This window comes from Equus przewalskii, chromosome 4, assembly GCF_037783145.1.
Source record: "Equus przewalskii isolate Varuska chromosome 4, EquPr2, whole genome shotgun sequence".
NCBI lineage: Eukaryota > Metazoa > Chordata > Mammalia > Perissodactyla > Equidae > Equus > Equus przewalskii.
Genome location: NC_091834.1, coordinates 3,801,534 through 3,827,130, shown reverse-complemented (window position 1 = coordinate 3,827,130; position 25,597 = coordinate 3,801,534). Strand labels below are relative to the sequence as shown.

General features: G+C 38.1%; 1 protein-coding gene across 10 annotated transcripts in view; it reads left to right on the top strand.

Moving 5' to 3' along the window:
• FBXL13 (F-box and leucine rich repeat protein 13) overlaps nucleotides 1–25,597 on the top strand; it is a 211,788-nt gene that overhangs the window by 30,680 nt on the left and 155,511 nt on the right. For 9 of the 10 annotated variants that reach the window (XR_011539373.1, XR_011539374.1, XR_011539375.1 and 6 more), the window contains exons 4-7: nucleotides 5,238–5,305; nucleotides 6,095–6,249; nucleotides 7,664–7,773; nucleotides 9,882–10,040. The exons of the other annotated variant lie outside the window; for it this stretch is intronic. Coding sequence is in view for 6 of the 9 variants with exons in the window: in XM_070617032.1 (XP_070473133.1) it covers nucleotides 5,238–5,305; nucleotides 6,095–6,249; nucleotides 7,664–7,773; nucleotides 9,882–10,040 (492 nt within the window). In the remaining 3 variants the exon portion in view is untranslated. The remainder of the gene's footprint in view (nucleotides 1–5,237; nucleotides 5,306–6,094; nucleotides 6,250–7,663; nucleotides 7,774–9,881; nucleotides 10,041–25,597) is intronic. 10 annotated transcript variants of the gene reach the window in all.

Below are 25,597 nucleotides of genomic sequence, written 5' to 3'. Positions count from 1 at the left end.
GGCCCCACCTCCAAATACCATCACATTGGGGATTAGCTTTCAACACATGAATTCTGGGGGACACAAACATTCAGTCTACCATACTATTTTGCTAGCATTGTTCTAGAATGATATGTGGGATATTACTGAAGCTCATGAATGAAGTGAAGGCATGGTACTTTAAAAGATGCTGAGATATGTTAAGACAATTTAATATATAATTTTTTGATTCAAGGATTAACTGAGAAAAAAAAGGAAGTCCCCACCAGAAGAAAAATTGTTATAATATAATAAGAACCAAAAATTGTACTATGAAGTTAATGATTTACATTTATTTTTCATTTGGTTCTAACTGGATTCCTAATACTATACTAGGTACCTCAAATATTATAGAAGCAAATTTTTTTCTATTACTTAAATGCATCTATTTTCTTATATATAATAAATGGACAGTATCTTACAAAGTTAAAAATTAATGGGATCAATTACTACCTACATTAAAGAGCCATAAGTTCAGCATCTGTTTGTAAGTTAGCCTTAATGATTTGTAATGATATATCATTATCTTTTCATTTCTTACAAAATTCCTCTGGATTTTACCAGCCTGGGATACAAGTAAAACAATGTTGATAGTAATATTCCAAATTTCACTGCCTCTAGTCCCTATCTTCATAACACGGGGGGTCAGTTTCCCTTTAAAATTTCAACAAATTATTTCTGGGAATCCCAAAGCTGTCCTGTGTGAATTCGAGAACTCCTCTGTTTTATGACTGAGTAGTATTCCATTGTGTGTGTGTTGTGTGTATATATATGTATTCTTTATCCATTTATCTGCTGGTGGGCTCTTGGATTGTTTCCATGTCTTGGCTATTGTGAATAATGCTGCAGTGAATTTGCGACAATGTGGATGGACCTTGAGGGTATTATGCTGAGTGAAATAAGTCAGACAGTGAAAGACAAACTCTGTGTGACTTCACTCATATGTGGAAGATAAACACATAGATAAGGAGAACAGATTAGTGGTTACCAGAGGGGTGGGGGTAGGGAGAGGGCAAAAGCGGTAAAGGAGCACCTATGTATGGTGACAGATAAAAACTGGACTGTTGGTGGTGAACACAATGCTGTCTACACAGAAACTGACATATAGTGATGTACACCTGAAATTTACACAATCTTGTAAGCCAATGTGGCCCCAAGAAAATTGAAAAAAAAAAAAGAATTCCTCTTAACTTTAAGTTTCTCTGTCCTAAATTCATGAAGCCATCTGCAGTGAAGCTTCCTGAGAGCTCCGATGTCTGACTGAGGTGGGGCGCCAAGCTTCTTCAACCGCAAATCCTTGAAATGCCAGAATAGCACTCCTTTCTCTGCCCTCCTTGCTCTACTCAAACCATTCTGGGTGGTCACACTGTTCAAAAGAGATACCTTTCCGAAAACCCCTAGTAAGTCAAACTTGCACTTCAAGACTGAGGTCACATTTGTTTGCCTGCTGGAATGGTATCACTGTGTGGCAAGAATTTAAAACTTTCAATTCGTTTTCCCACTAGCTTTGAAATGAAGTGCTTGTTGATGAAAATTTTAATTTGAGGGATTGCATTATTTCAAAGTTTGGCATAATGTAAGACCTATGTAATATTTTTATCACCTTATTTCAGATTTTCAAAATTTAAAGTCACAGGAAATTTGATGGCCCTGCCTTCCCTCACTTTGCGTTGCACCGATGGTGCCATGTGCATCAAAGGAGCAGCCCTTTAGGATTCTCCTACAGTCTCTTCCTCCTTGGGGCTCAGGATCCCAATCCATGGGCCTGAAACAGATGCCACGTGGCCTTTCATTCTAGTCTTTCTTTCAGAAGAAAACTCCTTCCTTAGCCTCCTGTCAAAATAAAAATATTTAAACTGACTGCTAGAACTTTTTCTTTAAAAATTCATTAGAGATACCCAGGTAATGGAATCCATCAGATTTAGGCTTGGACTATCCCTCGTTTACCCCTCATATTTATTAAATGTTGAAAAACGTGTAGAAAGAGAATGAAGACAAAAGCTGGGAAATTCCTCACCTAAGCTGAGTTGTTGATGCGAATATGTGGCCCTTGGTTGGATCCTAGTTTGAACGAACTGACTGTCTAAGACATTTGGGGGGACAGCTACAGAGATGTGGATACCGAGTGGGTATGAGATGATATTAAGCAGTTATTGTTAATTGTCTAGGTGGGATAATGAAATTGTGATTGTGAAGAAAATGTGCTTATATTTTAGATATAGATACTAAAAGACTTGGGGGATGAAATGACATGATTTACATACTTTGTATTCTTCAAAACAGAAAAAATAAGCATGGCAGAATGTTGACAAGGTTAAATGTAGACTATGGGTATTAGGTGTTCATTCTACTTCTCTCTAAGTTTGAATTTTTTTTTTTTTAAAGATTTTATGTTTTTCCTTTTTCTCCCCAAAGCCCCCCAGTACATAGTTGTATATTCTTCGTTCTGGGTCCTTCTAGTTGTGGCATGTGGGATGCCGCCTCAGCGTGGTTTGATGAGCAGTGCCATGTCTGCGCCCAGGATTCGAACCAACGAAACACTGGGCCGCCTGCAGCGGAGCGCGCGAACTTAACCACTCGGCCACGGGGCCAGCCCCTAAGTTTGAATTTTTTTAACAAAATATTTTTTAAGATGGAGTTGTAGTTATGCTATATATAGTATCTTTAAAAAGAGATCATTGTTGTATTTCACTTCTTTTTATCTTTCTTCCAAGTTATAAAATGTGTTTCCTTGGATAGTGGCTCATCAAAGAGAGAGCGGGAGTGGGTGACCCTTGAGGAAGGTGGGGGAACGAGCATGGAAAAAAGCTTTCACGGGTGATTCTAACTGGCCTCTGGAGAAGGGACCACTGGCCTAAAAGAAAAGAGTAATGTCAGATTCTAACTCAATGTTGGAAACATTCTTTCACAAAGAATCCGTTATTTAGACGTTCCTGCTTTTTAACTTTAGAAACCACCTCCTATGGCATATAGAATTTTTTCTTTTATTTCCAGACTCGAAGCTCATCTTACAATATAAGTGGACTCTCAGAAATCATGTGGTGATGTGCTGTCCCCTCCTCCCTCTCCAGTTATAACTAGCAGCCCTTGTGGGAAATTGGTGTGAGTGGTATGTGGGGCCTGGAAACAGGGCTCTTGCTCTGGGGTCCTCTGTACCAACGCCAGGTTGCTTTTTATCCAGCAACTTCCCCACAATGTCATTGCTTGCATCCTTTACCCTCCATTGCAGTAGCCGGACAGCAGAGAATTGGCAGTTTCTAAAGCAGTCAATCAATTCATATGGATTTGTTGAGCTCCTTCTCGGTGCAATACACTGCCAGCTGGAATAAAAAGGTGAGGGAAACAGTATTTTCAAGTCACAAGCAGTTAACCAATATGCAATGGCTTTGAAGAGTAGAAAGCAAGTTGCTGAAGCATCAATGGTGAAAACATTGAGCCTTGGAAGCAAAACCATGTGACTGAGTGTACCTGCCTGTGTCCAGTGTTAGACTGGCGCGGGGTGCCTCTGAGCCTCAGTGGAGCTGACAAATGTCCAGACCCAAGTAGGGGCTGGGGCACCACTGGGCTGTAGCCCTTGCTGCAGGCCAGCCCTTGGGAGATGCCCTCTTAAAGCTGCTTTTCCCCGTGGAGAAACCAAAAGGGTGGCAACAATGGGGAAAAATCCTGATTATTTAATTCTTTTAGTATTTATGTAGAATTAAGATAAGAATTTAGGGACAGAAACTCTTAAAAAAGAAATATTAGAGTGGCAAACTCTTCCAGCATATCATAAGTCGTGAATTCACAAGGACTGCAACTTCCTTCAACAATAGAATAGAAACAACACTTTCATGCTGATTTACAGAGTTGATCATTAGAAAGAAAACTCGAGTTCAAGTTACTAGCTGAATTATGATTTTTTCATTTCAAAGTTGTTATTAACCATAATGTTCTGAACTATATTCATTTGATCGTGTAATATACTCATGTTTTTAGGAACTATGCCATTTATTGTAGATGTTTATATAGCACTTTCCAGGTTATGTCTTCCGAATGAAGTTTAGGCTTACAAAATCTAGGGGCTAACAGCAGAGCTAAAAAGTTGTGATGCAGATGAAATTTCTCTTTACTTCTGCCACCTCATTCCTTTCCTGGTTTTATCTTCCTGCTATGATATCCCCAACAATCTTACGTTACTCCTTTGGGTTCCTTTCCCCCACAAAAATCAGAATTTAGTAAAGAATGACTTCAATGATTTATGTTCTCCTTTACCACAAGTATAATTTGCATGTAATCCCCATCAAAAGAGAGGATTTCCAAATGTCACTGAAAACGAGGCAGAGTATCAGGGGCCTACGGGCCTTTGTTGTTTGCCTAAAATAAACCCCCAAATAACGTGTGTATACTGTATCTATTAACAAAGCATTTACAGTAACGTGCAAAGGAAAAAAAGTTTGCCTTCGAAAAGTAGAATTCAGAATTCCAGTCAGTTGGTATAGATTTGAACCAAACTTATCTCAACACCAAATAGATGTGACCATATGTTTGTATTTGTAGAAAGTGAACAGGTCTCAGTAACACCAGAGAAAAATGTATGCTGTTGGCACTTAACAGTGGCCATGCACGTATAATAAATGTATTAATATAATATCTTTACTCATTAAAATATACTAAAGGTCCAGACAATTTCAGCACTCCTCAGTTAGCTGTTCCCGCATGTTAATGTGTGTTATTGTGAATAGTTGCAAGTGATAAATTCACATCTCTTACAGCCTATTCCACAGTTTAGACTTTTAATTTATGTGGTTTTCCTAATTCCTACTTGGTAAGTGAGGCATTCCTGTATTTTTTTGAAAAGAGAGTCTCATTTTATGTTCTTGAGAAGGCAAAATCATTCGGTTTACTAGCGATCAGAATACCTACAACTGTATACCCCTGTCAATACAGCTGATAATAATAATGTCACAGTACTTACCTTAAAATGCTGTAAAGTAAGTGCAGTATAATGGGAAAATTTTAAACTGTGATTTTCACTTTTGAAAACTAGGTAATAAGCATGCATGATAAAATTCCAAAATATGTAAATGGTGTCTAGTTCTTCCAGAGTGTTCCTGGCTCCCTCCTGCCTGTTTCTGCTCCCCAGACGCAACCTTTGCTCTCGTTTTGCTGTGCATCTACCGGAGGTAGCTTGTGTGTTCCATTTATTTCTAATGCTTATTTAATTAACTAATTTATTTTAGATAACTCCAGAATTGATGATAAAAGCCTGTACTTTTTATACTGGACGTTTAGTAAAGACCCACTTTTGGTAAGAACATGATTTTTATATGCTATGTCTCCTTGCTATGTCTTGTTCTTGGTATTCTCTACATGAAGAAAAACTCACTTTTGGCCAATTATTCTGATTTTATCTATTTAATCCTGTCCCCACCATTTTGCATTGTAGATTTCTTTTATATTTAGTTGGCTTTTACTTAGTTAAAATATATTCTTTATTTCTTCAAGGTATCACTCTGCCCTTTTTTTTTTAAATAAAACTTCAAAATTGAAATGACAGATCCACAGTCCCCTTATCTGAAACTCTTGGAACCAGATATGTTTTGGAATTTGTATTCCTTTTTTTTTTTTAATTTGAGAAAGATAATCTCCACACATGTTATGTAACATGTTTACCAGTGCCTGGGGCGGCATGTTGGAACCAAACATATTTGAACATACTAGTATTTCTATGATGAAACACGTACGTATTTTTACTGAGTGAAATGACAGAAGACTGGAAACAGCCACGTGTCAGATGCAGAGAGATTTTAGTGTAAAATTAGTATAGCTCAGGTCTAGTTTTGCCTCTCAATACGTTATGAAAAAATTCAGATTTCAGAGCTTTCTGGGCTTTGAGGACGTAGAAAAGGGAAGTGCAGGCTCAAAGGAAATGCAAGGACTGGCAGGAAATAAAACAATCAAAATAATTTAACAGTTTCGTTCTATGCTATGGTTTTTGAGGAGCGAAAAGAAGTATGACTTCTTCTTCCTCTTAGTTTATTTACTCACGTATAGCTATGACATCAAATGATCGTTTTTCTATATTTCCTGCCTGTAGCACTTGGAGAAATATAGCAATATCTCGTACAAATGAAGACGACATGCTGGCTGAAAAAATGGAAAAAGCAACGAAATATGCCAATTTCAGACTTCAAAAATATATATTTCACCATTGGCACTCTCATGCGAAAGTTCGAAAAGAACAACTTAATGGTAAATCCTTACAGAGTAGCAACTAGTTTTTGTGTTCTTGTGTTCAAAGAACCGACAAACTGAACGGTGAAGCGTAATTTGTACTAGAGAATTTATTATTATTTTTATGTCTAGAGAATTGTCGTGAAATGTAAAGCCACTAATTTATTGTTTATTTATTTACTTATTTTTGGTGAGGGAGATTGGCCCTGAGCTGACATCTGTTGCCAATCCTCCTCTTTCTGCTTGAGAAAGAGGGTTGCTGAGCTAACATCTGTGCCCATCTTCCTCTATTTTGCATGTGGAATGCCACCACAGCATGGCTTGATGAGCACTGCCAGGTCTGCACCTGGGATCTGAACCCATGAACCCCGGGCTGCCGAAGTGGAGCATGCGAACTTAACCACTATGCCACTGGGCCAGCCCCTACACCACTAATTTGAAATATTTGCTGAGATCTATCTCAAAGGGTTTTATTGTGATAGAAAACAGGCATATTTAAAATAAAATCCTATATGTGTTTGTGTGATGTATATACAAATATAAATAGGGATCTACTATCAGCTTTTTTACATAATAGAGAGCTGAGATATTACAGACAGGTACCGAAATTGACTCTTTTTTGTAGAGAGCTCTCTTTCTTTGTAGATATTTCATTTAATGAATCTGTGAGGAAACTTGCAGAGAAATAATTTTCTTCTGCCTAAGCCCCTGATGGTTGCAATGACTGGATGGTGCGCATATATGATCTTAGGAGCAAGGAGAGAGAGTTCCAGCCTTCTGCTTAGATTTTATCCAGTTTGCCAGATTTTATCCATCGATTTATGGTGGTGGCAAGTCAGAGAATCATTTCCTCTTAATCGGCTGCTGTTGGCAGCTCAGTCAGAGTGGACCCTCTGAAGGTTTTAACATGAGGATAATGGGAGATCATTCCTCTCAGAAACGATTGCATGCAGCTAAGAAGCCACTGCCCTCTGAGTGGTGTCTCCAGCCCTGCCTTAATGATCTTCCTTCCTGGCCCGGCCCGTGTGTTTGAGCTTTGGACCCCTGGTTCAAAATATACCTGTAGGGCAACCTATTTAATCATAGGACATTTAACTAAATCAGAATACTACCTCATAACTGTATTTCTGTGAATAAGTTTGGAAGTTCTGGTTTTATAAGGAACAGATTTATTAAAAAGAAGAAATGATATGTACCTTGACGTTTTATTCCATCTTAATTTCTAAGGGCACAGGTGATGTTTACAGGTTAGTAAAGTCTCAGGAGTACTATCTACTGCTGTCAAAAGTAATTAATTTCAGATGTAATTAAAATCAAACAAAAACTATCAGTTGCAACGTTGGTTCCTATTGCAAACAGAATAGAATATTTAACACTTTTTTTTTTGGAAACAGCTTTAACTATAGACAGTAATCTAGTAAATTTTCTTCAGATATGCTGTTGCGGATCCAGGGGAAGTTCCACCATTACAAGCTAATAATCATCCTAAATAAATGGAGGGAGAAGGCAAGACATAGGTATAAGAAGAGAGAAGATGAGCTGGTATGGTATATTGGAAACTTAATTTTTTTAGAAACTGGATTTTGCTGGTATATTGATGTTGCCTCAGATAATAATGCAATATGTGGAAAATACTAAAGTCCTGAATATTATGTACTTTTGATGGGGTCCTTTTTCTTTTAACTTAATAATTTAAATTTCACTTCAGCTACCCCAAAGATTTCCTAATAAATTCTGTTGTTTCATTTGAACTATGAACATCAAGGAAAAGTCTTTTAACATTTTGTTGAAATTTATTGATAAAGACGCTAAGAATTTTTGTTTAAGCAAGTATTCAGAAGGATATAGATGTCTAAAATGGAAGAGAAACTATTTGATATGATTATAATAAACAAGAGAATGATAAAGATTGAATACATTTATTCTTTTCTAGATAAGATTAAATCGCTATTCTTTTTAACATTCAATTTAGTAAATTACAATCTTAATATTAAATTATTTTTCAAATCACTAAATTGCTAAACTTAAAGTATCGTTCTTAACTAGGACACCCACTAGGAATTAAATCAATTAAGACAGAGAACTCAAGCAAATTCCTCCAAACTTAAAAATATCCCTAGTTTGCTTAAGCTATTAGTGTATTATTATTTAACATTGTTTTAGAATATTCACAGTAATTACTATGATCAGACATAGAAACATGCTGGAATTTTTTGTCGTTACATTATTTAGTAGGTAATGTTTTGTTAATATTCCTTGAAATACAAAGTCGGGATAAATAGGAAAGAGAAAAATAGGAAGAAATTAACCCCCCTGTTCTGTGGTTGCTCCATGGAGGGTGGGATCAATGTCTCCCACCCCAAACTGGTTCAGAGGCTCAGACTGATGACACTACACATGTACCCAGAGAGGATGAGAAGATGCATTACTCACATGATGGCTGGAACAGTGCTAAGGTCCGCAGGGGATACCGAGATGCATAAAGCATTGTTCTCACTCTCTGGAGGTTTATCATCCACTGACAGTGAACCAGTGTTCTTGTAGGGTATCCTCCAGGACATGCCTTTTGTGGACTACATTTTCAATGTTGCCAATTAAACAGTTATACTTTGGGTACCACTTAATGTTTTAGTTTGCTCATCCCGTGCTTTCTACCACTTTGTGTACTAGGCTAGTGTTTTGATCCCAGCCCCGCATACCGAGTCATTGATTGTCTAGTGGTGAAATCTGTAACTGTGCATGACCAGTCTGCTCCTTCTATACCCCCTTACCCTGAACATCCCTGAGAGCAGGCAGCATTGTTCTCTTAACCATCCCCATGCACAGAGCATAAGGTTTTGCATGCATTTGTTGATATATATTAATATATAATAATCTTTATTATATATAATATTATCCTTAACATAGATGTGTCTTATACAGTTAATTGGGTGTTTAGAGAAAATGTTTTCTTCTAGCTGTGTGCTTTCTTGGCCTCAGAATCGTGCCTTCACTTAGGCGGAGTGAGGATGGCAGGTGTGTGTTGGAGGAGAAGCAGGGAACACTTCTGTGTGCCAGTTCTCCAGCGTGTGCTCTTCCTTAAGCTCTAAAACGTATATATTTTACACCAAAATGTGTGTGTGTGTGAAAAACTTATTTACCCTCAGGGCTTTTTCTTGATGACGCAGTTTTCAGAAATGTGTTGAAAGTTAAAATGGGGACTTTCTGGAATGATAAATCAGGGAAGTCCCCCAATTCTTTCCTTCTGACTCTCCTTTTTAATCTCCATGCTAACCACCTTCTTTCCATGCCCCAAGTACCAGTTCTGTCATCACCAGAGCCTCGACTCTGGGTTTCAGCTTCCTTACCGGTAAAAGAGGAGGCTGGACCACAACCTTAAGGTGGCTGCCTGTGCCCATGTTGAATGAAAACTAATGGAAATGATCTATAATGCTTCGGTGGTTCAGAGAATATCGAACATGCAATGGACCATGATAATTTATGTAATGATGATGGTAATAAGTCATGTTTAATTGATGCTATTATTGTGTCAAGCATTGTGCTTTATCTATCTATCTATCTATATATAGATAGATAAATATATATAGATATATCATCTCATTTAACCCTTCCAACAACTCCATGGGATTTGTAAATTATTTTCATGGCAGATGTTAAAACATGAACTTCAATTGAAAAGATGGAAGAGCAACTTGAAAGGCAAGACAGCTGCTGAAGAAAAATTCATTTTTCCTGAACGAAGTATGTCTGAAGTCTTTCTTATAGGTTGCTGTGACATTTCAGCATTACCGGAAAGAGCAGTATCACGGGTTCGTATGGATTCATATGTCTTAGCCAGTTATTTTCACAATGTTTGTTTAAAGAGTGATTTTGTGAACCTTACTTGAATTATGGAAGCCATATTTTGAAGAAATATGTTTTTTACAACTACTTTGGGCTATCCCATTTTGTTAGAGGTCATCCATTTGGATGGCTGTAAGATAAATATAACAATCAAAAATGGAGAAATTAAAGTTGTAGGAAATAAGAATGAAAGGAATGTTTTTCCTTCCTTCTTCCTTCGAGCTTATCTTGTCATTTAAGGTGCAACAGATTTTAGATACTCCAATGCTTACCTTTTTGTTTTGGTGAGGAAGATTGACCCTGAGCCAATATCTTTTTGCTTGAGGAAGATTGGCCCTGAGCTAACATCTGTGCCAGTCTTCCTCTACTTTGTATGTGGGACGCTACTACAGCATGGCTTGATGACACTGTCTGGGATCTGAACCAGCAAACCCCAGGCCGCTGAAGTGGAGCATACAAACTTAACCACTACGCCACTAGGCCAGCCCCCAGTGCTTACCTTTTAATCTCTAAACCTCTAATCTTAACATTATGCCTCCACTCTGGACTGTAAATGGGGCTCATCTTATTGAAACTTTCAGTTAGTTAAAATATTTATTTGTATCATCTTTCTTCCTTAGATAGTGAATTCATAAAAATAAGAATCATGTATCTCTATCATACAACTCATTGACTTGATCTCTGAAAAATAAGCCCTCATTCTAACTACTGGTTATATTCTGTCCTATTTTGATAGATAAGTAATTTCTACTTTGTGGAACTATCTGATAAATGATGGAAGAGTTGTGAAATATCACCTTATTCTGGTTGATGGCAGCTTTATGTTATAAAATCCCACATATTAAATCCACCTTTCTAAATGCAGAGAGAAGTGAGTTCAACTTATTTTGGGGAATAAGATCTATATCTAGATCTATATTTATATGTATATCTAATCTTGCACTTTATGTGTAGCATGGAATTCAGATAAGGATATTTTTGCCCATTATTTCCTCTTTATAAGTTGCCCATTCATATCTTGTTTATTTTTAAATTGGAATTCCTATAATTTTCTTCCTAGTTTGTAATAGCTCTTTATATATTAGTACTAGTAACCCTTTTCCTGGAATATACTGGAGATCTTTTTTCCCTACGCTTGGTGTTTGCTTTCAATTTTGCCTGTGGAGTCTTTCCATGGAAGAAGTTTTAAAGGTTTCTGTAGGAAAGTCTATCACTCTTGCCCTAATTATTTCTTTTTGTGTCATATTAATACGTCATTCTTAGCTGTTTTTCTAAACCATATCATACTCCTTCGTACACATATACAGCTGGTATTGGTCTTTGGACTCCTCCACCTTTGACTGCTAATGTTTCTTTGTTTACTTTGTCGGTGGCTGCTCTTCAGTTTACAATGTGCATTTTCTACTTCTCACAGATTATACCTTCAGATAATTTTCTACCACTTTACATGTAACATAAGAACCCAACCAGAGTATGCTCTCATTCTCTCTCTCCTGCGCTTCGTTCTATTATTGTCATGCATTTTATTTCTATTGTATTTATAATCTCTACAATATAATCTCTACAACATATGCTTTTTATGCAGCATATGTTTTTTATTTTTAACAATCTCAAACTTACATAAAAGTTGCAAGTACAGTACAAAGAACTTTTTTCCCTGAACAGTTTGAGGGTAAGTTGCCGACATGATACCCCATCACCCCTGAATATTACCAGTGTATAATTAGCCTGCAGTCATTCTCCTACAGTCAACTGTCAGAATCCTCAGACCCAATTCAGATTTCCCCAGGTGTCCCAACATTGTCCCAATAATTCAAAGAATCCAGTTCAGAATCACACATAGCAACCGATTGTGTGTCTCCTTAGGCTCCTTCAGTCTTCAACTGTCCCTCAGTCTTTCTTTAATTTTCATGACCTTGACATGAAGATTAGGCCAATTTTATTGTAGAATATCTCCCATTTTGATCTTGTTTCATCTTTCCTCAAGAACATATTCAGGTTTTGCATTTTGGTTAGAAACACCACTGCCCTCACGCTGTGCTCTTCTCAGTGCATCGTGTCGGGCGCACAGGATTTGTGTTTGCCCGTGATTGCGATGTTTACTTTGATTGCCTGATTCAGGTGGTGTCTGCCAGATTCTCCACTCTTCAGTTGTTCCCTTTGTAATTGTTATGCATTTTGCGTGTACTTTAAAATTCTATAAATATTCCCATTCCTCATTAAATTTTCAGTTTATTTATAGCAGTGTGGACTTGTGGTTTTCTGTTTTATTCAATGGGTTATAATCCATTACTATCGCTACTTATTTTGGTGCTCAAATTGTCCCAGATTTGGACAGTGGGAGTCCTTTCAAGTTGCTGTCTGTGTCCTTTTGACTTGTAACCATCATTCTTTGAGCACTTTCTTACTTTATAGCACAGCAGGATGTCCCATGCTCATCTTGTACTTTTCCCCGCTGCACCCTGGATAAGTCATTTCTCCAAGGTTCCCTGAATCCTTCTTAATGGAAATTGTACACAGAAACCAAGATTTGAGCACTACTTGTGTTCACTGCCATGGCAGTGTCGCTTCTCCAATGCCTTCTCAGTGGAGAGAACGAGAAACTGTAAGTAGGTGCACATATACACATTTGTTTCCATGTCTGTACCTCTATATGCTGAAAACCTAAATTGCGCATGTGTACTTCCAGTTCTGAGTTAGCACCACAGGGCTCATTCTAGTTTTCTCCCTTTCCATATTTGCAACGTCCTTCTCCAACAGTGGAATCCCACCTCTCATTATTCTTGATACATTTACTTATTTGATCACTCCCCCTGTGTGGAACCAGTCACACATATTGCTGCCACTTTCCCCTCCCTGTGTAGATACCTTCTTCGTCCTGCTCAGGCTTTGATGCCCCTTGCCAGGCCACCCTGTTATGCAGAGGCCCTCCTCACGCTGCTTGGGCTCTGACATCCTGTGCCAGTTGCCTTTCCCCCAGTGTAGTTGCCTTCCTAACTTTGTTGGGGCTACACATCCTACACTGACTGCCTTCCTACATAGGTGCCCTCCTTACCCTACTCAGGCTCTCACATGCCACACATAGGCGGCCCCTCTTTGGAGATGTCCTCCTTATGATGCATAGGCTCTGTCATCTCATCCCATCGCCTGACACATAGCCATTCTCCATATCCTGCTTGGCCCCTGGTATCTTACACAGGGTTTCCTTTCCTTGCTTTACCCTTCGTGTCCTGCTCAGGCTCTGACCTTCCACTCTGGCTGCCCCTTCTTAGGGGCACCCTCCTCATCCTCTCAGAATCCAACATCATACGCTGAGATATCCTTCCACATGGATGATGCCTTCTCACCGTGCTTGTTCTCTGACTGTGCTGGGCACATGTCCTCTTCTTGTTCTCCATCTGCTTTGGGCTCCAATACCACACAGTGAGCTCACTGTGAACAAGCTCACAGAGAACAAGCAGGATGAGAAAGGCATCATCCATGTGGAATGATATCCCAGTGTATGACATTGGAGCCTAAGAGGGATGAGGAGGGTGTCCCTAAAAAGGGGCAGCCAGAGTGGAAGGTCAGAGCCTAAGTAGAACAAGAAGGGTGAACCAAGGAAGGGAAACCCTGTGTAAGATAGCAGGGGCCATTCCTCCTTGTGGACACCCTCCTCACCTGTCTTAGACTCCAAAGCCCTGTGCAAGGGTGCTCCACTGAGTGGATACTCTCCTTTATGCACCCTAGTTCTGGTACCCTGCTCTGGGCCAACACAGCTTCTCTGCACCTCTCACCCTGGCGTGGATGCCTACTTTGGTTGGCCCAACCTAATGGCTTTAGGACTGAATTGTATAGGAAGAAGGAAGAGAAAGGGTAGTGGAAGGGATTCATTATCTTCTAAAGAAATTAAAAACTCAGAAAAAAAGCATTTTATATTTTCCCACAAATTGGCCCTTTCTGGTCTTTCTTTGTTTTTGTTTAGATTTGGGTTTTCATCTGGAACTGTTTTCCTTCAGCATGGAGAACATCCTTTACCATTTCTTGAAGCACAGGTCTGTTGGTGCTTAATTTTCTCAACTTTCATTTCTCCAAAAAAGTCTTTATCTTGCCTGTATTTCTGAAAGATATTTTCGCTAGATATAGAATTCTAGGTGGACAGGTTTTAAAAAATTTCATTCATTCCTTTTGAAAGATAGCATTCCATTATCTTCTGGCTTGCATTGTTTTAAATGAGAAATCAGTGGAATGATTTATTTTTCTTCCTTTGTATGTATGTATCTTTTTTCTTCTTGATGTTGCTTTTTTTTAATTCTTCAATTTTTATTGAGGTCTAATAGTTTATAACATCGTGAAATTTCAGTTATACATTATTATTTGTCAGTCACCAAATAAGTGTGCCCCTTCATCCCTTGTACCCACACCCCAAACCCCTTCTGCCTGGTAGCCACTAATCTGTTCTCTTTGTCCGTGTGTTGCTTTATCTTCCACATATGAGTGAAATCATATGGTGTTTGTCCTTCTCTGTCTGGCTTAGTTCGCTTAACATAATACCCTCCAGGTCCGTCCATGTTGTTGTGAATGGGAAGATTTTGTCTGTTTATATAGCTGAGTAGTATTCCGTTGTATATATACGCCACATCTTCTATATCCATTCATCAGTCAATGGGCACATGGGTTACTTCCACATCTTGGCTATAATGAATAATACTACAATGAACATAGGGGAGCATAAGTCTCTTTGAATTGTTGGTTTCAAGTGTTTTGGATAAATACCCAGTAGTGGGATGGCTGAATCATGTGGTATTTCTATTTTGAATTTTTTGAGAAATCTCCATACTGTTTTCCTTAGTGGCTGTACCCATTGGCATTCCCACCAGCAGTGGGTGAGGGTTCCCTTCTCTCTACAACCTCTCCGACATTTATTATTTTTTGTCTTAGTGATTATAGCCATTCTAACTGGTGTAAGGTGATGTCTTAGTGTAGTTTTGATTGGCATTTCCCTGATGGTTAGTAATGTTGAGCATCTTTTCATGTGCCTGTTGGCCATCTGTATGTCTTCTTTGGAAAAACGACTGTTCATATCTTCTGCCCATTTTTTGCTCAGGTTGTTTGTTTTTTTGTTGTTCAGTTGTGTGAGTGCTTTATATATTATAGAGATTAACCACTTATCTGATATATGATTTGCAAATATTTTCTCCCAGTTGGTGGGTTGTCTTTTTGATTCGTTGTTGGTTTCCTTTGCCTTGCAGAAGCTCTTTAGTCTGATGAAATTCCACTTGTTTATTTTTTCTTTTGGTTCCCTTGTCTGAGTAGACATGGTATTTGAAAAGATCCTTCTAAAACAGAAGCCAAAGAATGTACTGTCTATATTCTCTTCTAGGAATTTTATGGTTTCAGGTCTTACCTTCAAGTTTTTGATCCATTTTGAGTTAATTTTTGTTTATGGCAAAAGGTAATGGTCTACTTTCATTCTTTTGCATGTGGCTGTCCAGTGTTTTCAACACTATTTATTGAAGTGAACTTTCTCCATTGTATGTTCTTGGTTCCCTTGTTGAAAATTAGCTATCCATAGATGTATGGGCTCATTGCTGGGCTCTTGATTGTGTTCCATTGATCTATTTGTCTGTTTTTGTACTAGTACCATACTGTTTTGGTTACTGTAGCTTTGTGGTATATTTTGAAGTCAGGGATTGTGATGCTTCCAGCTTTGTACTTTCTTTATCAAGCCTGCTTTAGCTATTTGGAGTCTTTTGTTGCCCCATGTGAATTTTAGGATTCTTTGTTCTATTTCTGTAGAGAATGTCTTTGGGATTCTGATTGGGATTGCACTGAATCTGTAGATTGCTTTAGGTAGTGTGGACATTTTTACTATGTTTATTCTTTTAATCCATGTGCATGGAATTCTTTACATTTCTTTATGTCATCATCAATTTCTTTCAGCAATGTCTTGTAGTTTTCATTTTATAGGTCTTTCACCTCCTGGGTTAAATTTATTCCTAGATATTCTATTCTTTTTGTTGCAGTTGTAAATGGGATTGTATTCTTGAGTTCTCTTTCTGTTAGTTTGTTATGAGAGTATAGAAATGCAACTGATTTTTGTAAGTTGATTTTATACCTTGCAAGTTTGCTGTAGTTGTTGATGATTTATGATAGTTTTCCAATGGCTTCGGTAGGGTTTTCTATATATAAAATAATGTTATCTGCAAACAGCAAGAGTTTCACTCCTTCATTGCCTATTTAGATTCCCTTTATTTCTTTTTCTTGCCTAATCGCTCTGGCCAAAACCTCCAGTACAATGGTTGAATAAGAGTGGTGAGAGTGGGCACCCTTGTTCTGTTCCTCTTCTCAGAGGGATTGCTTTCAGTTTTTCACCATTAAGTATGATGTTGGCTGTGGGTTTGTCATATGTGGCCATTATTATGTTGAGGTACTTTTCTTTACCCATTTTATTGTGAGTTTTTATCATAAATGGCTATTGGATCTTGTCAAATGTTTTCTTTGTGTCTATTGAGATGATCATGTGGTTTTTATGTCCTCATTTTGTTAATGTGGTGTATCACATCAGTTGATATGCAGATGTTGAATCATTCCTGTGTCCCTGGTATAAATCCCACTTGATCATGGTGTATGATTTATTTTAATGTGTTGCTGTATTTGGTTTGCCAATATCTTGTTGAGGAATTTTGCATCTATGTTCATCAGCAATATTGGCCTGTAATTTTCCTGCTTTGTGTTGTCCTTGTCTGGTTTTGGTATCAGGGTGATGTTGGCCTTGTAGAATGTGTTAGCAAGTGCTCCATCTTCTTCAATTTTCTGAAATAGTTTGAGAAGAATAGATATTAAATCTTCTTTGAATGTTTGGTAGAATTCTCCAGAGAAGCTGCCTGGTGCGGGACTTTTATTTTTGGGGAGGTTTTTGATTACTGCTTCAATCTCTTTACTTGTGATTGGTCTCTTTAGATTCTCTATTTCTTCTTCATTCAGTTTTGGGAGATTGTAAGAGTCTAAGAATTTATCCATTTCTTCTAGATTGTCCAATTTTTTGGCATATAGTTTTTCATAGTATTCTCTTATAATCCTTTGTATTTCTGTGGTATCCATTGTAATTTACCCTCTTTTGTTTCTAATTTTATTTATTTGCGGCTTCTCTCTTTTTTTCTTAGTAAGTCTGGCTAAGGGTTTGTCAGTTTTGTTTCCATTCTCAAAGAACCAGGTCTTAGTTTCATCTATCCTTTCTACTGTCTTTTTTGTTTCAATTTCATTTATTTCTTCTCTAATTTTATTATTTCCCTCCATCTGCTGACTTTGGACATTTTCTGCTCTTCTTCTTCTAGTTCTGTCAAGTATAGTTTAAGATAGCTTATTTGAGATTTTTCTCGTTTGTTAAGGCAGGCCTATATTACTATGAATTTTCCTGTTAGGACCTCTTTTGTGCATCCCATAGGAATTGGTATGGTGTATTTTCAGTTTCGTTTGTTCCAGATATTTTTTGATTTCCCCTTCAATTTCTTAAATGATCCATTGGTTGTTCAGTATCATGTTGTTTAGTCTCCAAATCTTTGTCCCTTTCCCAGCTTTTTTCTTGTAGTTGTTTTCTAGTTTCATAGCATTGTGGTTGGAAAAGATGCTTGATATAATTTCAATCTTCTTAAATTTATTGAGGCTTGCCTTATTTCCCAACATATGGTCTATCTTAGAGAATGTTCCATGTGCACTTGAGAAGAATGTTTAGTCTGCTGTGTTTGGATGGAGTGTTCTATATATATCTATAAAGTCCATCTGGGCTAGTTTTTTGTTTAAATTCACTATTTCCTTGTTCACTTTCTGATCTATCCATTGATGTAAGTGGGGAGTTAAGGTCCCCTAGTATTATTGTATTGTTTTTAATATCTCCTGTAAGGTTTGTTAATAGCTGCTTTATGTACTTTGGTGCTCCTGTGTTTTGGGTGCATATATAAGTGTTATGTCTTCTTGGTGGAGTGTCCCTTTGATCATTATATACTGCCCCTCTTTGTCTCTCATTACCTGTTTTATCTTGAAATCTACCTTGTCTAAGTGTTGTGACACCTGCTTTCTTTTGTCTGCTATTAGCCTGGAGTATTGTCTCCCATCCCTTCACTCTGAACCTGTGTTTGTCTTTAGAGCTGAGATGTGTTGCCTGGAGGCAGCACATTGTTGGGTCTTGTTTTTTAATCCATCCAGCCACTCTGTGTCTTTTGGTTGGAGAATTCAATCCATTTATATTTAGAGTGATTATTGATATATGAGAGCTTAATGCTGGCATTTTATTGCTCATTTCCCGGTTCTTCTGCCTTTCCTTTGCTTCTCGTCCCATGTATTTCAGACTACCAATTCAGTTAGGTAGTTTTCTATGATGGTTTTCTCAGTTTTCTCTTTACTTATCACTTGTGTCTCTGTTCTGATTATTTCTTTAGTGGTTACCGTGAGGTATTTTCTTATGTCTTGCTGCCCTTAGTATTTTCTTTGTCATTGGCTTTTGCCAGCTTTACTACTATATATGCCTTGGAGAAGGCATTAATATAGTTAGGTGATATATTGGCTTCTTTCACTTGTATTTCCAGCTTCTTCTCCAGGTTTGAAAAGTTCTCAGCTATTATTTCTTCGAATGAGTTTTCTGCTCCATCCTCCTTCTCTTCTCCCTCTTGAATACCTGTAATCCTTAGGTTGCATTTTCTAATTCAGTTGGATATTTCTCGGAGAATTTCTTCATTTCTTTTTAGTCTTAGTTCTCTCTTCTCCATCTGAAGGATTTCTATATTTCTGTCCTCCAGACTGATGATTCATTGCTCCATAATATCAGCTCTATTATTCAGCGAGCCCAGATTTTTCTTTATCTCATCCATTGTGTTTTTCATCTCTAACATTTCTGATTGGTTCTTCTTTATAGTTTTAATCTCTTTTGTGAAGAAGTTGCTGATTTCATTGAACTGACTATCTGTATTTTCTTGTAACTCATTGATTTTTTTTATGATAGCTACTTTGAATTCTCTGTTGTTTAGATTATAAATATCTGTGCCTTCAGGATTGATTTCTGGGTGCTTGTCATTTTCCTTCAGGTTTGGAGATGTAATATATTTTTTCATACTATTTGATGGCATGGATTTGTGCCTCTGCATAGTGATAGTATCTAGTCCCAGCTTCCACCTGCCGCCACTGGGTGGAGATCAAGATCTGTGTTCTGAACCTGCTGCAGTCTGTAGCTGGCTTGCTCACAGCTTCTGCTTTTCTAACTGCATGGGTGCTCTGGCTGACTGGCTGAGCTGGAGTGCTGGGGGGAGGGGCACTTTCTTTCACCTACATGATCTCTAGGGTGTTCTCGCTCTGCCTTTGCTATCTGCTCTCTTGGGGTGCTAGCTTAATGAAGACAACCCCACAATAGCTTAGTCACCTCTGTGTGGGGCTTTCCTCTGGGCTGTGAGAGAACTTGCAGAGCAAAGGTGTTCCCACGGAGGGCCACTCCTGCCCCCTTTCTTCTCAGAGTTAGGTGGTCTGGAGCCCTGGGTCTCTGCCATTGGGGGTGGGAGACGAGATCCCCTTACCTCCCTCCACCTCCTTCAGGTTGTCCAGCACCTCCACCTTTAGAGATATGGCTGTGTGGGTCTCCCAGACATCTTTTGCGTTGTGTGAATGTCCTTTGTTGGTATACAAATGTCCTTTTTATTGTATCTTAGGAGGGAGAGACTAAGGGAAGTGCTCACTCTGCCGTGATGCTGATGTCACTCCCTCTTGATGTTGTTTTTAAGATTTTTCCTTTATCACTGAATTTTTAGCAATTTGATTGTGATGTGCCTTGTTATAGTTTTTTTTGGTGTGTTTATCATTCTTGGAATTCACTGAGTTCTTAGATATCCAGATTTATATTTTTCAGTAAATTTGGAAAGTTTTCAGCCATTACTTCTTCAAATCTTTTTCTGTCTTCTTCCTCCTTCTGGGACTACAATTACACATATATTAGACAACTTAATATTGTACCATGGGTCATTGAGTTCCTGTTCATTTTTTGTTAGCATTTTTTTTTCTTTCCATGCTTCATTTTGAATATTGTTTATTGCTATGTCTTCAAGTTCAGTGCAGTATATGTGCAACTATCTTAAAAAGCCATTGACTTCTCTCTAAATCACTTGTAAAGAGAGCATTACTCACCAAAGTTGCAAATAGGGCACCAACAATCTGTGTAACAGATAGCCAGCAACATGCTGTTGAGTTTTGAAAATAAGATAAACTTAGCCTGTTTTCTAATTCTTACAGGCTTTTGCAAACCTCCTTTTATTTCCACTACCTTAAAAGGAAAAGAAATGCATGTGGTCAATCTTGATTTTAGAAACATCACAGAAAGAGACAGAGAGGGAGGGAGGGCACAATAAACAATAACTTGCTTGTAGTGTGCAGCAAGAAAATCATTGGTCATTAGTGGCAATTGGCTAGTTGTGTAGTGGGGATTTTTTGTCGTTGTTGTTATTGACTGCCTCTCCCCGCAAATGAAGATGTTTTCTTAGTAAAAAAAATTATGCTGTCTAATTTGCTGCTAAGCCTGTCTTGTAAATTTTTTCACTACAGATATTGGATTCATCTCTAGAAGTTTTATTTGGTTGATTTTTAAAATTTGCCCTTCTCTCCTTATTAAATTCATTTTTCTTTTAAATCCTTGAACATTTTTATAATAGCTGTTTTAAAGAACTTGTCTACAGTTCTATTAGCCCTGTCATTTCTCTGTATGTTTACATTTTTGACTTTTCTCTTGGTCATGTGTCGTATTTCCCTGCTTCTTTACAGATATAGTAATTTTTTTTATCATATGCTGGGTATTTTATAAGTTATAGTATTGAGTGCCTGGGTATCATTGTCTTTCTTTAAGGAACTTCAAAGAGTCTTGAATTTTGTTTTGGTGGTCAGTTAATTTACTTAAAGATAAGCTTAATCTTTTCTCAGCTTACATTTAAGCTTTGTTAAGGAAAGTCCAGAGTAACTTCTACTTTAAGGCTAGCTTATCCTTACTCGCATCATGTCTTTTCTGGGTCTTTATTGAATGCCACAAGTGTCAATGACGTGTCTCCACTCTGATTTGTCTCAAGTTGTGTATTTCCCCATCCTGTATGAACTCTGGTAGCTGCTTCTCTTCTAGACCCCTAGTAGATATTTTGTCCCTGATTATTTTTTGTCCAGTCTCATGGAATGTCACCCTGCACAGACATAGCTTAGGATACAGTCAAAGATGCAAGAATTCCTATGCATATTTCTCAAGCTCTCTTTCTGTGTAACTCCCACTTTTCCAGTAGTCTGCCCATAAATTCCAGCAAGCTCAACATCCTTGAACTCCGTTGTCTATCTCCTTGGCTTAGTGAGACCACTAGGAACTCTTTCTCTCACAAGCAGCTAATAACCACCTCCACACAGAAAGCCTGGGCTATCGTAAGGCTCATCTCATTTATTTCTCTTCTTTCAGAAATCATAATATTGTGATGCCTGTTGTCTGACATCTAAAAGCAGCTGTTTCGTATATTTTGTCTATGTCTCTAGTTGTTTATGGTGGGAAGGACAGTCTGGTACCAGTTACCTCATCACGGCTGGAAGTCGAAAACTGTTATTACACTTGATCTTAGCCAAAAGGCCACAAAGCAGTTGGAAGACTGTTGGTGGTTTTCTGAACCTGCATAGTATTCAACTTCGATGGCCCAAAACAGTGCCTGTCTATCCTTCTATGGATCTGTTTCTTCCATTTCTTACAGACTGTTTAAGCTCTTATTATGGACGGAGTGTTTTCCCCTCCTAAATTCCTATGTTGGAGCCCTAACTCCCAATGTGACTGTGTTGGGAATTAGGGCCTGTGAAGAGAGGATAAAGATTAAATGAAGTCATAAAGGTGGGGTCCTAGTCCAATAGGGCGGTTGCCCACATAAGAAGAGGCAGAGACACATGAGCTTTCTCTTTTGCTGTGTGAGCACACAGCAAGAAGGCAACCATCTGAAAGCCAGGAAGAGAGCTCTCATGAAGAACCGAATTGGCCAGAACCATGATCTGGGACTTCTCAGCCTCCAGAACCATGAGAAATAACTTTCTGTTGTTTAAGCCACCCGGTCTGTGGTGTTTTGTTAAGGCAGCTCAAGCGGACTAATACAACCCTTCTTCACTCTTCTCATGTGAAATCTCCCGCTTCGCCCACCTTCCCCTTCACTTCCAAGCTCTTCACTGAGAAAATACATGCCATCAGCTGGGAACTCCTCCGGCTTACTTCCTGACCCCTTTCCTCAATCCTGTTTTCCTGCCCTCTTTTCAAATGGATGGGTACCATCCATCCCCATCTTTGCTTCCTTTTCTGTTCTTAAGAGAGTTTGCCTTTATAACATGTAGTATTTATATCAGATGCTTTAATTTCTACCACAGGTAGTGATGAAAGCTACTTTCAGACCATTATTAATAGAAGTTTTCAGTCAATGGAGAGTAGTTGACAGAACTTCACAATTAACTTTAAATACAAGACAGTTTCTCAACATAGTTTTGTTGCCTCCTACTCAAGGCACTCAATGGTCCACCCAAACTAAATCATTCCTGGATGTCTAGGACTATGTCTTATTCATGTTATGTTCCCTGATTTACGAGCATACAAAAAATATTTATCAAATGAATGAATATATCATTTAAGAAATTACCCTATGCTGCCCCAATTTGAGGTTAAGAAAGAGGGTGCAGATCTATAATAAAAACATCAAAATTTTCACCAGGCCATTTCATTCGTTTGTGAAAGTCAAATCTCTAAACAATTAGTGATGAATAGGCATAAGAGGTAAGCTTTCAATAACTATAAAAATCTCCTAGTGCTGGCTGAAACAGAAGAGAAAAGGGATAAGGTTTTGGAAGATCTTTAGGCTCCACGTTTTTTTCAAGAACACCCCATCTTTCTTTTAGTGGGCCTTCACAAAGACGATGTAAGGAGCATATAAAAACCTCTAAGCCCCTAGTCTTAGAAGCTGACTGACTGGCTGCAAACGCTTCAGTGTGCTCCAAAGTAGCTATCTTAGGCGCAGCATTCTGGGTCTAGTAATTCTCTAAGGAATCAGCTAGAACTGCTGTCACCTACCAATATAAGAAAACATGACTGATGGTGGGGCTTAAAGAAATAAGGGCTCATTTGTTTCCTATAACACAAAACTCAGAGAAAGGCAATCCAGGGCTGGTCCTCCACAGTGCCAATAAAAACGGAATCATTCTATTTTTTTCCTCCACGATTCTTAGCATCTTCTTGCTTATTGTTTCTTGGTTGCCATATGACTACTCCACCTCCAGTCTCATGTTCACTTACCAGACCAGAGGAAGCGGAACAACCACATCAGTAGAAGGCAAAAAAGATTATCTATCCTCATTTATTAGGACAGCCGAAGTTTCCCCAAGACCCCATAGTCAAGACTTTCATTGATATGTTTTAGGCTAGAACTTTGTCACTATGTCACATCAAACTCCAAATTGGTAGGCAGGAGGGGACTTTGAGTGGGGATTGCATGAGTCAGTCAGCTTGTTGGCCTCATCAAATGGGGATTTGAACTGCCAGTCATCAGTTGGTATTTAAAAGGGCATTCCTCCTTGCCAGAAAAGACGTGTTGGTTGCAGTACAAAAGCAAAACAATCACAACAGATAAGAAGCAAGTGAGTATTTAAGAAGTCAGTTTATAATCGCTGCAAAGGAACTCTGGTTTAATGTTCTTCCCTCTCCCAATTCAGAGAGACTAAGAATGCTGACTACTAGAGAACCACAGCACCTGGAACCAGCAAACCGTCTCATAATGTGATGCAGGGCCCAACAGAGACTTGTGCATGAAAACTTCAACATTTACGACAAGCTATGAATGTGCATGTTTTCTCATAAGAAGTCTTGGTTTGATAATATAATGATTAAAAGTCCGGGCTCCGGGCTTTGGAGAAGTGGGTTCATATCTTGCCTTAGCCACTTGCTAGCAATATGGGATTGGGCAATTTCAGCCTCTTCGCCCTTGATCTTGAAAAGTTTCCCACTCTCATCTCCCCAACCAAATTCTAAACTTACAGAGAAGAGTTTATGTGGGGCTGGCTGAAGTTTTAGATTTACTTTGGAAAATCCGATTTCAGGATATGGGAAACATGTCGAATTACTGGGGCTGTTGCTCAGGACAATGAAAATCATTGCCAGTTTTTGCCTTTTAAATGTTACTTTCTGGTATCAAGTCGTGGTCATGCTTCCTGAGCCGTCTTCCGTCCCAATTCCCACCCCCCACCTCCATGGAGAATGATATTGAGCCCTTTTGGGATCAGACTTATAGAGTCTGCCAGAGTGCTCAAACTATAGCATGATCCAGAAAAGAACGTAGGGATTTTTGTGCTAAGCTTTTACCCTTTTCAGGAGAATCTGAGAAATTTTGAAAATCTGAGAAATCAGATGACCTACCCAAAGTCGGACAACTATAAAACTGAGACCAGAACCTAGTTTTCCTGAACCTTTGGCTAAAATTATAGCTTCTATGTCACTCTGTTTATTCTTCTTGGAGAATTCTAAAGAAATGGAATATAAATATGAATATTTTACTCGTGAGACAAAAAACAATAATTAAGAACCGTTATACATCTGATTAGTTGTCCTATCCTTAAAAAATATGAGTACCTTTTTTCTTTTTAAAATTACTAAATCTTTATATGACATTCAAGCACAGCGTTATTTTTGGAGGGAGATATTCTCAAATTTTGTCCCATTCAAATAAATTGTCAAGAATGTCCATTAAAAATGCACAGGTAATAAAAGAGTGAGTTTATATAACAGTGTAAAACTGGAAATTAATGATTCTATCACTCATGTCTTGGACAGTTAGATTTGCTAAGCTTGTTAATGCAATAGATTTGCAAAGTTAACTTTTTTAAATCATTGTTAAAAATGACATTTAATTTGGTAACTTCTTAGGTCAACTACTGCTCAGGGACTTGAGAAACAAATGTATAAAAATATAAAAATGTAATGTGAGTTGGATCCAAACTTTGTTTAAAATTTTTGGGAGTGTTAGTTTTTAAAATAAGTTGAGATTTGTACATTTAGGCTGCCTAATATTTTGACGGAGAAATTGGAAACAGCCATCTGAAATGAGATGTAATTTGAACTTGGAGAACATATTTAAACTGTAGGCTTGCTTTTTAGGTTTGGTGACATCAACTCATGAAAACAAGTTGGGTTCTGTTTTGCAACCATTTTTCTTTGGTGTCATTTACTCATTAGGAAAGGCTGCTTCGTTAGCAGATGGTAGTGTCCATACACTATCAGTCAAACTCAGAGCTAGTGGGAGGGTTGGCAGAGACCATTTTCCATGAAAATGCAAAGTTTTTTTTGGGTATATGTGTAGTTTGGCAAGCAATACAGGGGAGAGCCTCATGTTGACGAATTTGGAAAGTCTCGATAATATAGTTAAGTAATGCAGTTGTCTTAAAATGTAAAATTGCTTGATTAGTTTACTAATATAAGTAATGTCTTAGGGCTGTTTTTCATTTTAAACAACGATAGCTTTTTGTT